Source organism: Barbus barbus (genome assembly GCF_936440315.1).
Source record: "Barbus barbus genome assembly, chromosome: 46".
NCBI lineage: Eukaryota > Metazoa > Chordata > Actinopteri > Cypriniformes > Cyprinidae > Barbus > Barbus barbus.
Window position 1 is genome coordinate 2,241,195 of NC_136724.1, and position 15,000 is coordinate 2,256,194.

A 15,000-nucleotide genomic window follows, 5' to 3' on the forward strand; every position below is an offset into this window, starting at 1 on the left:
ACGGATCGCCCCTCACAGTCTCTCATGAGGATGATCTCGCCACTCCAGACCCAGAGCCCAGCCCACCATCTCCCTGCAGAGCGGAGCATCAGCCCGAGCCCACCGATGACGGAGAGCCATTCCCCGCTACGATCAACGAGCCAGTGCCAAGCCGAGCAACTGAGCGGAAGATCGTTCAAGAAGTTGAGCCCAACAGGTCAGATCAGGTCAGATCAGGTGCGAGAGCCGGCGTCAGAGCCCACCCTGAGGGAGCCAGCCGTGGACAGTGTGAGCGCGGAGTGGAGCTTCGCCCCCTGCAATGTGGCTGAGGGTGAGCTGATTATACATCTGGGATTACTGGACATGGAGGGGGATCTGATGGACATGGAGGGGGATCTGATAGACTGGGAGACTGATCTGGAGATCGAACTGCCCCCTCTCCTCTCTCCGTCATCCTCGCGGGTCCCATCCAGCCCTCCTTCGTCTCTGGTTCCCTTGTCCAGCCCTGAGGGGGCTCCCGATTCTCCAGTGCCCACTCCTCGAATATGCCCTCCATTGCCCGCTCCTCTAAAATGTCCACCCTCTTCTGCCTCCTCCACCGCTGTCGTCTGGCAGCCCCTCTGCTCTCCCTCAGCCCACCATCTTTACGGTGCGCGCCCCGTGGGACTGCCATCCTCCAGCGTCGCCAGAGTTGGAGTGTCCCTCTCACCTCTGCCTCCAGCCTCCGAGGCCCGGACTCCGCCTCGGCCCGTTGACCCAGCGGCTCCAGCTCGGCTCCTAGCTCCCTCGCCTCCACCATCACCCGTCGATCCACCAGCTCCACTGGGCTCCCTCGTCCCTCTGGCTCAGCCTTGGTCGCCATCGCCTCTGGACTCTTCTCCTCTGACTGCGCGTCGTCGCTCCGTCCCACCGGCTCCTTCCTGCCGCCAGCTCCACCTTGGTCCTCAGTCGCTCCGGCTCCGCCGCAGATCTCCGGATCTCCGCCTCGGTCACCAGAGCCCTCGGCTCCACCCTGGCCCCCGAATCCTCGGCATCCCCCTGGCTCGTTGGCTCTCTGCCTCGGCCTCCTCTTCCACCTGCTCCGCCACCGGAAGGAGGCCATTCCTCCTCCATGGCTCCTCCCTCCCTCGGCTCCACCGTGGGCCACCGTCAGGGTTGCGGCCTGGGTCCAGCTGTGCTCCTCCTGCTCCAGGTCCCTCCTGTCTCTTCCCTGGCTCCTCCCTCCTTCATCGCCCCCCTGGTCTTTGTCTGCCGGACCCCTCCTGGGTGTCTGTCCTCCTCCTGAGCCGCCTCCTAAGTTCCCACCCGCCCCTCCCCTTTGAATGTTTCTACGGTCCGAGGACGCACCTTCCGGGAGGGGGCGTAATGTCAGGATTATTCCCCATGTGTTCTGTGACCCAGTTTCTCCCTCATGTTGATTGTTTAATTTGATTCCAGGTGTGTCACCTTAGTTCCCTCGTTATCCTGTCTTTAAAAGCCCCAGTCCTTTTAGTTAGTGTTTGTCGGTCCTTGAATTGTCTTCCCTGCCTGTGATCTGTGTTACCTTCTGGATATTAGAGACTCTAATTGTGAATTCTCAGTGTTTCCTCGTCTCCTCTTTCCCTTGCTCCGTGTTCCCTGAGAGAACCGTGACACCATCATTATACCTATCCATTACATCTACCTTTATTCATCCATCCATCCATCCATCATTCTACCTACCTATCCATCCAGCCATTGTCTGTCTGTCTGTCCATCCATCCTTTTAGCAATACATCCATCCATCCATCCATGCATCCCTCTACCTATCATTCTACCTATCCATCTTTCTATTTATCTATACATCCTTCCTCCTACCCATTCATCCATCCATCCATCTACCTATCCATCACATTCTACCTATCCATCCATCAATCATTCTACTAGTATATCCTTCAGAAAATACACACACACACACAGACACACAAAAAAAAAAAAATTGTTATGGAATAAATGCAACAATTGAGCACTGGTCTTTTTCATATTTTGCCTTAACCATGATAAAATCACTATTATACACAACCGTGTATTCATATTTTACATTAAAACACATTTGAGAAAATCCTCTCTGACCTTGGATGGCAGTGAGAATCTCCTTGTCTACATAGCAGCATCATATAATCATTCTAATCCTTTCTCTAACACACACACACACACATATTTCCAGACTGGGCTGGCCTCCTGATGCTGTTTATGAGGTCTTAATCCAGCGCCCCTCTCCCCCTCTCGGTCTGTAATTACAGGTCTTAAGCTGTCACATGCAGCCTCTGCTCTGTCCAGCTCTCTCTAGAGACCCAGACAGCCTCATTAGCCCTCTATATCACATCTCTCCAATCCCATTCTCTCCCTCTCCTGGCATTCATTTGCCCGACTGTATAGAGAGCAGATGAACCCCTTTCTATGGTAGATCTGTTGTCCTCTCCCACACATTTCAGTCTATTTTTCAAGTGGATTATGATGGCTACAAGCGCCCGAGGCTGTGCAGCTGTGGGTTGAACTGCTCAAATTTACCCTGTGAATACTGTGCTTTTGAACCAGTGACAATTTATTATGTGTCCCCATAATGGGTGAATTAATTCTCTCAGTGGTGAGAGTAAAGGTCTCTGCACACTGAGTCCGAAATTTTCGTCTGAAAGTTTCACACGTTAAAAATAAGTACAACCTCCCATTGTTTGCACACTGCCTCCGAAACGTTCGTCCGGCAAAGTTTTATTTTTTTTTCGATTTTCTGCGTTTTCACATCTGTAGCATGCATTTTGATATGAAAGGATGGGGAATACGAAAAAAAGGGAAAAACGCATGCGAAAATTTTGGACTCAGTGTGCAATGGCCTTAAGGGCACTGAATGGGTACAACTGCTTTAGTCAAAGGAGCCAAATTCTACACATTTAAAGTCCACATATAATACAGCATTAGTCAAGGTTCCTTGAATCCAAAAAATTGCAATTTAGTTTTCCCTGACCATTTAGCATTAAAAAGGCAGTTTTTTTGTTACTGTACCTCTAGGACTTCTTTATGTAAGTGACCTTTATTGTGATTGGCTAAACTAAGTCACCTGTGTGGGACCATTGCTTGAATACTAGACATATGCTGATATATAAATACAGGCCGTCACATGATAAAGCACCCATTCTTGAGGCATCTACAGCATGACCGGAGGGAGAGGGATATGAACAGATCAAAATTAGTTGTTCATTAAAAGTATCAAATTTTTGTCCAATTTCAGATACATACATTTATAATGTTTACATAATGACATACATAATATTTATAGATTTTATAGATTCACAGGACAATGGCACCAGTGCGCATATAATAAACATAACATATTTAAATATCAACATTTTTATTTTATTGTATTATTTATATATTATGTTTTGTAGGGAAAAGAGTTTGGAAATACATCAGTTTAGTTAAGTTATTATTATTATTATTACTACTACTTATTGAACTGCATTTAAAAAAATTTTTAACATTTTTACCGACAACAAAGAGCAAATGAAAGTTACGCTGATCTCTTCGGTACACAACTGTCTCTGTTCACCTTGAGAAGTGTGAGTGAGTCAGATTGAGTGGCTGTCATGACACCTAATCTGCACAATGCCACTGTGCTTTAGTACACTGCCCTTTCATTCAATCAATTACTTTCTCAGGTGCATCAATTGAGTTTCCCTGCTGAGTTATAAGTGGATTACAGAGAGCGTCTTCATTCGGAGCCGGGCTTCTGCTCCCTGGACAGCTCCAGTCAAACAAACCTGCTTGTCCACACACCCAGCCTTTCCTATTTCCAATTTCTTTGTGGCACAAAACTACATTTCCCATGATGCCTCTGTCATCCTCATGAATCCCAGTCACAGTGATATGACATCAGTAAGTCACCGTGAGCTCAAGTCATAGCGGTCCATCAGAGAGTAAATAAACTAATGAAGTACAGATCCAGAAGTCCTTCTCTTATTGCCTTAGCGCGTGTGGATGCGTCCCATCATGACCCACTTCGCCCCATGGAGCGGCAGTCTGGCTCAACGCTAATAAAACCATAATTTAGCAGTCAGGCTGATTGATAGCTCTCTCAAGACACAATCGATCAGACCCTCATTTCAGCAGGATGGTTTTCTGTAGCCAGCATGGCACTTCCTTCCTGATGTCAGCTCTCATGAACGTCATGTGGACACAAACCACATGGGCTGTTTTTATGCACAGGAGGCACTTTAGCAGTAAAAAAAAAAAAATCAAGATACACTGTTTTTCATAATTGGGGATGAAGTTTGATAAGAATGCTAATGAACTAGAGTCTAAAGTTGCAATTACTAAAGCAGAGAGTATTTATTTTGGCACTCATTAACAGATTACAGAACTGAAAAATTACTTCTTGAAGGGACAGTTCACCCAAAAATGAAAATTTTGTAAACGTTTACTCGCCCTCAAGTATTTCCAAACCTCTATGAATGTCTTTGTTCAGCTGAACACAAAGGAAGATATTCTGAAGAATGTGGGAAACAGAGCAGTTCTGGGACAGCATCGACTTCCATAGTATTTTTTTTCCTATTATGGAAGTCAATGGTGCCCCAAAACAGCCTAGTTACAAACTTTCTTCAAAATATCTTCCTATGTGTTTGGCAGAACAAAGAAATTCATACAGGTTTTGAGGGTGAGTAAATGATGACAGAATTTTCATTTTTGGTTGAACTATCCCTTTAATGTGTTTTTAAATGGATATTTTTGCTGGACTAAACAGAACTAAACATTATTAAAACAAGATACATTTATATTTGAAACCGCACTGATACTAACAGTTTAATACAGCCATATTGTATCTTAAGTATAAAAGTATACTTTGTCTTAATGTACTGGCAGAGTTTTCACTTATTTACACAGAATAATAAAAAAAAGTTGCAGAAAATGTGCTCAACCTCTGGCCTTGCAAGATTAGGATGAGTTTGTTTCTTCATCAGATTTGGAGAAATGTAGCATTCCATCAGTGTCTCAGCAATGGATGCTCTGCAGTGAATGGGTGCCATCAGAATGAGAGTCCAAACAGCTGATATAAACATCACAATAATCAGTTAACATCTTGTGAAGCCAAAAGCTGTGTGTTTGTAAGAAACAAATCCATCATTAAGACATGCTTTACTTAAAATTATTGCTTCTGGCCAAATATTATTAATTCATAATGCTTCCTCCAGTGAAAAAGTCCATTTCCTGGTTTCTCTCACATAAAAATCCACCCACATATTTGTTTAGAGCTGTTTTGGCTTGTAAAGGGTGCTTGATCTGTGCAGATTTCGCTTCAAATTCAGACCAGATTACTTTTTCAATAGAGAAAGCAGTATCATGGATTATAGACTTGTATTTTAGCAATTACTAAAGTTTTGAAATTAAAACAACTTTGTTTCTTACAAACACACAACTTTTGGTTGTTCAAGATATTAACTGACGGACTGGAGTGGTGTGGATTATTGTGATGTTTTGATCAGCTGTTTGGACTCTCATTCTGACGGCACCCATTCACCACAGAGCATCCACTGGTGAGCAAGTGATCTAGTGCTAAATTTCTCGAAATCTGATGAAGAAACAGACTCATCTACATCTCGGATGGCCTTAGGTTGAGCACATTTTCAGCAAATTTACATTTTTGGTTAAAATAAAAGGGGCAAAAATCAGCCAGCTCAGTGACAAAAAGTGTTTATATATTAAAAAAAAAACACATCCAACAGCAAGAATTCTGCAGCGATGCTTCTCAAGCACATTTATGTAAGTAAATGTATCTACCAGGTGCAAAATAGTGTCTCAGCTCGGTTACGCAGCAAAAACGCTGTCCGTATAAAAGCACAACGCAAGCATGTCGTTGCTTTGCTCACTCACTTCTTGTTCAAATAGTGTAAACCAGGCTTCAGTTGCTGTGCTATACTCTACATTTATCTCTCTTTCATTGGCTGGCATTTAGAGCAGACCGCATCAAACATCTACCAGTTACTGTACACCTCCACGGAGAGTAATCTACAAAGCTCTTTGCTCTTATAAACTCCTTGACTGAACTGCAGGGTGTTTTGGGTCATTGTCCTGATGCAATATAAAGCACTTCCCAATGAATCTGGTGGCATGTTCTTGAATATTGGTAGGCAAGATGGTTTTGTACCCTTCCAAATTCATTCTGCTTCTGTCATCATACATTAAGTCATCAGTAAAGTTGACATGTTTGCTTCCCATTACTTAGATAAAGGTTCATCTTTGTCTCATCGGTCCATAAACACAGTTCCAAAACTCTTCTGGCTCACATTTGTGCTTTTTTGCAAACTCTACTCTTGTCTTTCTATGTTTGGTGCTGGTCAGAGGTTTGCATCTTGCTGTGTAGCATCTGTAATTCTGTGTCAAAGTCTCCTGAGGACAGTAGATTGTCAGCTTTCTGGAAGTTGTTGCTGATTTTACAGACACGTTTTTTAGGGTTCATTTTCACAGCTTTTATGATTTGTCTGTCATCAACTACTGTTGTTTTCTCAGCCGATCAGGTAGTTGTTGGTTGCTGGTGTTGCTGGTGGTTTCCAAACTCTTGATTTCTCCATGCTCTTTGTTTTTGCTAGAGCTCTAATTGACTTCCTCTTTTCTTTTAGCATCCAAATCACTTGCTTTTCTCTCAAAGTCTGCTCCCTCGTCTTCATCCTGGTTTGTGTGTGTCATCATCGAATGCAAGATTCAGAATACAGAAGTAATGGATATAACTGATACGACACATTCCCTGCTTTTAATATCTGAAGAATTAATGCAGCAGGACACAGCTGATCACTTAGAAAGACCTGAGAGGCAACTGCTCCAATACTTATGCTCACATCAGATAGAGGGATGAACTCTAAAAGTGCTGAACTTCTTAGCTGGTAAAACATCTGTGTTGAATCACCCAATAATAAAATGTGACATTCTGTAGTTTTGTCTCATATTCATCTTTTAATCATATTTGCAAATGTCTTGACTCCACAGCCAACAGAGCAATTTTCTCTTTACTGTTCCAATACTTTTGGAGGGCACTGTATATATATATATATATATATACATATACATATACACAGTTGAAGTCAAAACTTTACATACACCTTTCAGAATCTGCAAAATGTTAATTATTTTACCAAAATAAGAGGGATCATACAAAATGCATGTTATTGTTTATTTAGTACTGACCTGAATAAGATATTTCACATAAAAGATGTTTACATATAGTCCACAAGAGAAAATAATAGCTGAATTAATAAAAATGGCCCCGTTCAAAAGTTTGCATCCCCTTGATTCTTAATTCTGTGTTGTTAGCTGAACGATCCAAAGCTGTTTTTTTTTGTTTAGTGATAGTTGCTCATGAGTCCCTTGTTTGTCCTGTACAGTTAAACTGCCTGCTGTTCTTCAGAAAAACCCTTCAGCTCCCACACATTCTGTGGTTTTCCAGCATTTGTGTGTATTTGAACCCTTTCCAACAATGACTGTATGATTCTGAGATCCATCTTTTCACACTGAGGACAACTGAGGGACTCATTTGCAACTCTTACAGAAGATTCAAACGCTCTCTGATGCTCCAGAAGGAAAAACCATGCATTAAGAGAACCTTTGAACAGAATGAAGATGAGTAAATTTTTCTTGTTTTGCCTAAATATCATATTTTTTTAATTTAGTACTGCCTTTCAGAAGCTACAGAAGATAGTTACATGTTTTCCAGAAGACAAATTAAGTTAAATTTACCTTGATCTTCAAATTCAAAAAGTTTTCACCCCCGTCTCTTAATGCATGCTTAAAAGCTCAGTTACTCTGTTACATCTCTGTTACTGTTGACTTACAAAAATTATAAATAATGTATAAATACAAAAACTATAAATAACATAATAAAAAGCTAAATAAAATGTTTTAGCTCAATGCTATTTTTGCATTGCTAGTTCCTGACTGAAGCGTAATGACAGCGCTGTGTCACAGACGAACACAAGCCAGTTTAACAGCACACTAGAGGCGCGGGAAAACTAATTGGACACACTCAATCTGGGGGAAATGTATTAATTTCTCATTTCAATAATCCAGCACTGATAGGCTCAGATGCCGACCTTTATGAAGAGCAGCATACGCTTCCTATTACTCACAATCCTCAGAGGCTGTCTTTGAACACTCTGGTGAACTTTGATAACTTCATACGAAACATTTATAATAGTATAGTATAGAATAAGTGCGTTAAATACTGAAAGCTCCATTTCTGCTTAAAGTTTACTAAAATAAATATTGTTTTTGTCCCATAATTTTACTACAACAGCGGTAAATCTCAAAGTAGAGCAACCTGATAAGTTTTAAAGTATTTTAAGAAATTAATTGAATTCAAATGACTGCAAGACTTTTAATTGCCTGGGAACTTATGAACTTATATTAATAGAAAGCGAAAGCCATCGATTGGAATCGCCGCCTCTCTGAAGCTCAGCCTCAATTATTGAACTGAAGAAGAAAATGCAATGACCAATAATACATCACATCATTATCTGGGTCACGACAATCCCTTATGAAGAACATCACTGCTTCAATTACCAAAGGCAGTCTGAGAGATAGTCGAGATTCTCCCCTTCACTTCTCAATCTGAAACCCATTTCAGACAAGAGCGTTTCACTCAAGTCAGCGGCTGATTATTAAACCCTTCATTTACAGTTGGAGCCTGACAAAAATCAGGTCACTCTCTCCATGACAGGCCTTTCCCAGATCCATCGACGAGCCCAAAGAGAAAGTGCCTTCAGTCAGAAGCTCAAACTGTACAACTTTAAATCATGAAATGCCGTCCTAGACAGCATTTCAAAGCTGCTCGAGATACAAATGCTGCTCCAAAAGGTTGGAAGAAATAATGCTCTTAAATCTCAAGATGTATCATATGAATCTGAAGACAGCTATAGCCTCATCTCATTAGTATTCGTACATAAAGTTTAGATGTATAGTTTTATAGACAGTGACAGCAACTAACATATAAAAGTATTTACTGTATGTACGCTCAGATTTAGAAACATCAAAAAAAACTTTATATTTCTACAGAAATGTCTATTTAATATATATATATATATATACATCTATTTCAGTTTTAGACACTTTATTACCTCAAAATAAACCTGTTTTATCACCTGTTTCAGCAAGGTTTTATCTTCTATTTAATTTTTAGCTTTATTTCAATTAAGTCTATTTTTTAAGTGTTTGTTTTAGTTAACAATACAAGCACTACTCCAAGTGTGAGTATATTTGTACGATTTTTTTATTTCAATGCATGTGTCTATATTAAGTAATAATTACATGATTCTAAAATTGGAAAGTTTAGACATTGGCAAAACTCAAAATGAGTTGAATATAGCACCAGAAACTTCACAGAACAGAATAAAGAAAAGTTAAATGTGATGACACTGAGCATTTTTAATTATTAACTTAAATACAGTTAAATACAATGAAATCAAAGTATTAATCCAGTAAATTCAATATTTTAAAAGGATTCGTGAAACATGTGCTTCTAATGTGTTCGTACATTTCAGATGTATATGTTTATCATCAATCCAAACATATAAAAATGTATTTTCAGTAGAACCACACTTTACATATGAATACCTGCTATTACTAATAAGCAAATGAACGATGTATTTTGGAACAGAGCTTTTGATTGACAGTGTAGGACATCGATTCACATTCAGGACTAGAGACATAATGTGCTTCTCCCAAACATAATTCCACACACACACACACACACACACAGGCCAGTGGACAGTGATGGATCTTATTCATTTTAATGCTGGCCTCTGTTTTCCAGCATTTGCTGTATGACAGTAGCAAAGCGCCAGCTGTCAGAGAAAGCAGCGCCGCACAATCTCTGATTCCTTCAGTGGCCCCTGCAATCTCTCACTATCCATCATTCTCCTCTTCTTTCAACTTTCACTACTCTTTTTTCTTATTTCAGCTTTCCCTCTCTCTGAATGCCATATCAAAGCACAATTTATGGTGTATGTTGGTACACAGCGGGAGCCCGGCTGTACTTCAAAGTTGGATGAAAAGGATGAAAGCAACTGTCCTCATCTTTGTTTGAAAGACAGATAAGAGCGACCTTGAGCCCAGGCGCTCCTGAAGGCGACGGGTGACCTTGGTTGGGACGAGAGAGAGAGGATGGATGGGACGTGTGTGTGTGAGGGGGACAGAAGTCAGCGTGAGGTCTGCTGCTCTCAAACAGGTCCAATCAACTCCACACTGCCGCTAATAAAGGCTGATCTGAGCGCAGCAGTGTGCTCTTGGTGTGTGTCGCGGGTTTCTCTGTGTGCATCCGTGAATGATTACAAAATACGTTGTATTTTAGTCAGCTTGTGAGTTTGCAGGAAGAGACAGACTTGGTACAAAAGGTACTACTATTTCTTCTCTCTGTTGTGCTGTCTTCACTGGATGCACGCAAATACAAATACAGCACGAGCGGTGCAGTCAGATTCACCAACAAACAAGGCTGCCTACATATGACTAAAGGCTTTGATGAATAGCAATGTGTAAGATGAGTTTTAATGTGTTTTCTAACCCCGAATAATTTTTTTTAGACTTATTTTATAATGTTTCACATTCCTATCACATCAAGCTTTTACACAGGACACTTTTTACTAGTCGGATTTAACAGTGAATTGTCCTGAAGTGAGTGGCAGTCAGCTGAAAATATTTTACAATAAATGATTATTATTATTTAGATTTTTTTCCTACACAATGTATGTTTGACATGAATAAAACATTGTAATTATTATTGCTACTTCCATATATATATACACTACCATTCAAAAGTCTGAGGTCAGTAACTCTGTTTATTTATTTATTTTTAGTTAATTTTATTTTATTTGAAAGAAATTCTTATTTTTATTCGGCAAGGATATATTAAATTGTAAAGACATTTAAAATGTTACAAAATATTTTTATTTCAAATAAATGCTTTTCATTGAACTTTCTGTTCATAAAAAAATCCTGAAAAAAAAATGAAGCAACACAACTGTTTCCAACATTGACAATAATCAGAAATAATCAAATTAGCACATTGGAGTGATTTCTGAAGGATCATGTGACACTGAAGACTGGAGGAATGATGCTGAAAATTAAGCTTTGATCACAGGAATAAATTACAGTTTACAATGTATTGAAATAGTTTAAATTTGAATAATATTTCACAATACTACTGTTTTTACTGTATTTTTGATTAAATAAATGCAGATTTGGCGAGCAGAAGATGTGGTTGAAAAAATCCAATGGATAAACCAATTAGAGAGTTTCTGGATTGTTCTCCTTCCAAAACGTGCTTCAGCACAAATCTGATCAATGTCTAAAATTGTGCCGCTTCATCATAAATTCAAACATTTCTCATCAAATAGTGCAAATGATCTGAGCTACAGGATCCACTTTCATTTTATAGCGCTGTACTCTTACTGAAAGCCATCCATTGCCTTGTTACTGTCTATTTTTATTTCTCCCAATAAATTAAGAAAAAAAACATCCGAGACTAAGCTGATATCTAAAAGAACCATAAAGGAGACTCTATTAAGTCCCTTGAGCTCTGAAAGAGCAAGCTCTGAGCAAAGACACCCTCCTCTGGGAAACATCCTCTCGACTCGAAGCGAGACGCCAGTCGTCTCATTTCCATAAGCAGCCATCATTCTGAATTTCATCTCCTCCTAACGCAGTGCCTTCAAAGCGCCTGTCGTATATTCTTTAGAAAGATAAGTGTTAGATTACACTTTCAGATGTTATGACTCTGTGCGGGCAAAAAAAAGAGTGAAACATAAACACACATCCAAAGGATTGCATTGGGGAAAGAGGGGGGATGGAAAAGACGGCATTTGAAGTTGATATTTGATATTTCATACTGCCATCTGTTATCAGTATAAATCAGCATGAGCATTTCAGCGGTCAAATTGCTTTCGATCGCAATCCCCCGTGTCACTTTCTCTCACACTCTCCGTCTCCTGTGTCTGTCTGATAAGAACTAGTCACTTTAATTCACTTTTTCTGCAGTCAAACTTCCCCGTCCGCACACACTACTCAGCCCAGTCTGTCTGCTCAGACAGCCGCTCCCTTCATCTTTATGAAGGATGAAAGTCATTTCATCAGAATTTAAGGGCCTGCGCTGAACTATTGGAAAACTTGGTACTGTATCTGGTTGCCATTTTAGTGCAAGTCTCTCAAATCACCATCAGCACTCTCACATCTGTAAAACCAACGCTTGTGGTTCCTTACGTCATGCAGAGTTCAATCTTTCAATTTATGGCACACTATTTTTCCCAGCATTTTGACAAAACATACTTTTCAAATTCATCCTTCGGCTTTCATCCAAATTTGGGTCAGATTATCGTCAGGTCGTGTTGGGCAAATATTAATAAAACTTTTTTTTAATACACCAAACCATTCACATGCAACGAATCCAAACAAATATGTTAGTTCGAGAGGATGCAAAATCAGGAAGACTGAATCTTTGGAACTGTATTGAAATGAAAACCTCTCGGTATCATTGCTACAGTACCCTTAACACACAAGCAGTTTGGAGACACACTTTGGTATAATTGGGCCTAAACTCAAGCTTCTTGTCCTCCTACATTCCTGATGTTTGAATGATTGCTGAATAACAATGATCAATTTCCCAAGTTTCATGATTTGTCACTCTGAATAAGTCTGATAACATTTAGTGAGGTTAATGCTTAATTTGGGCTAATTTGAGGAAATTATTCTACACATTTTATAGGAAAAAGCATTTCTCATGCTGGCATGTTTTTGCAGAAATATCCTTCAACAGACAGACACAAGTTGTTTCTAGTAAAATGAAAGCAACAAAAACAAGAGACAAAAACTAGTACACCCCTGTGAAAAATAAATTCTTTATACTGATTTGCATATTAATTAACTGCAATATTAAATTGAATTATCTGAACTTTAGAGTGATCTTATGTCCCACTTTAAGTACATTGTACATGTCATTTCATAATTATTTCTATTGTCTTTGAAATATGGTTAAAGTGTACTAACAAATGTAGGGTAAACTAAAATATACTGTACTTTAATGTCATGTCTATTGACACTTGTGTCGCATATTTCAATATTTTTGTAATTACACATTTGTAATGATGAATTTGGAATTTAGTAAACTTAAAATATATTAACATTACAATTAATACTAAGTAACTACCTGTTTAATCAAGTACTTTACATGTGCTTTAGTATATTAGTCAACACATCAAAGTCAGTGTACTTCTTTAAAGTACGACAAACAATTATTCAAACTATTAGTTAAAATGTACTTTAAATGTAAAACTTTTAATTTGGCATGAGTAGAACGTGCATGAAAGTGTATTTCTAAGTACACTCGAGTGGCCTTTTGTTTCATTAATATTCTATTATCTGTAAGTACAGTTATTAGAAATGTTCTTTTAGATCACATTCAATTCAATTAAGCACACTTCTTTTTCCCAAGGGCATGTTTGGGAATTCAAACCACAGTTTAGAGCCAAATAATAGGATGTAAACACAGATCTGTGGTTACTGTGCGTTACAGACAGTGGATACTGACCTCTCCCCTCCCTGCGACCCGCCGGGCCACGATCAGCTGAATCATGCCTCTCTTGTTGCCCTCGATGGACATGGACTTGCGGAGGGTCTCCATCGCTTCCTGATTGGTTTTCTCCAGTAGAGACTCTCCATTAACCGCTATCAGCTGGTCATTTATCCTCAGCCGCCCATCCTGTGATTGCACAAGCAAGAACATATTAAAAGTTATGAACATTAAAACAAGTATGAGTGATGAGTCCCGTAGCCAATCAGAGAGCTGCTCCTCACCTTGCAGGCGGCTCCTCCAGTGATTATGGACTTGACGAAAATGCCCAGGTCAGCATGGCTCTCTTTAGATCTGTTGCCCTTGACGCTGACCCCTAACCCGGCCGATCCCGAGTCATTGAGAGGGATTTCAAACGTCATAAACTCCTGCGTTCCATCCGGGGTCAAAATTAAGTCATCTTGCTCTTTCTAAAGAGATAAAGAGTAGGTCAAATGATATTAGTTAAACATAGAAAGTGTATTTTTTTTTTTTTTCAATATTAAAATATTTTTTCACAATTTAATATGCATCTAAAAATAAGCCACTCATTCTACCAATGCATATGAACACTGTGTCTGTAGTGTTTTCCAAAGCAACTCAATCAGCCCAGCATAGCAACAGTTTAACCAATGGCATGAGTTTGGGGCGGGGCTTTCTGTCTGTTTGACCAATGACAGGCAGGGAAAGTATGGAAGCTTGTTTCCATCATGGTATTAAAAAAAAAAAAGGTAATTGTGTCTTTTTCTCTCACAATTTAAACTTTATTATCGCAATTCTGAGTTATATAAAAAAAAAAAACAATTGTGAAAAAACTTGTTTTGTTTCCATCATAGAATATTTTTTTTCCTCAAAATTCTGACTTTTTTATTTTTTCCCCCTAAATTGCAAGTTTGCAACCCCTACATTTTGCAGATCCATTTTGTGACATACATGGTGTATAAAATAACATACCTCAGCTTTAATAAAAAAACAAAAGTGCATAAAGCTAAACATAACAAAAGGAATCAAATAAAAACAAAATTCTTTAAAAAAAATAGTTTTGTCACTTTATAAAGGAAGGATGCTCACAGTAGTTAAATATGATAAGTTTTAAACCATAATTTCGGCATATTTTCTGCCAAGGGAGGCAAACTAAAAATATTAATCAAAAACATCATTAACAGGACAGCATCCACTCAGCAGGTGCTAACACAGATCTCTATAGTAACCATTGTAAACGTCCTGTTTAATGAGTCATGCACTGAAAAACATGATACATTGAATTTACTCATTTTTTTTAAGGTAAGTGGTTGCAATCAATTTATTTGAGCTACATTTAAATAAATTGTACTGAAAGTTAGTCAACTAAATTTGATTATTTAAATGTAGCTAAAATAAATTGATTGCAACCACTTACCTTAAAAAAAAAAAGAGTAAATTCAATG

General features: G+C 39.1%; 1 protein-coding gene across 2 annotated transcripts in view; it reads right to left on the minus strand.

The window, feature by feature from the left end:
- The window catches only part of pard3aa (par-3 family cell polarity regulator alpha, a), a 445,004-nt gene that overhangs the window by 192,652 nt on the left and 237,352 nt on the right, over window positions 1-15,000 (minus strand). For both annotated transcript variants that reach the window (XM_079409545.1, XM_079409544.1), the window contains exons 12-13: window positions 13,819-14,004; window positions 13,553-13,723 (exon numbers count right to left, since the gene is read on the minus strand). In XM_079409545.1, coding sequence (XP_079265671.1) covers window positions 13,553-13,723; window positions 13,819-14,004 — 357 coding nt within the window. The remainder of the gene's footprint in view (window positions 1-13,552; window positions 13,724-13,818; window positions 14,005-15,000) is intronic.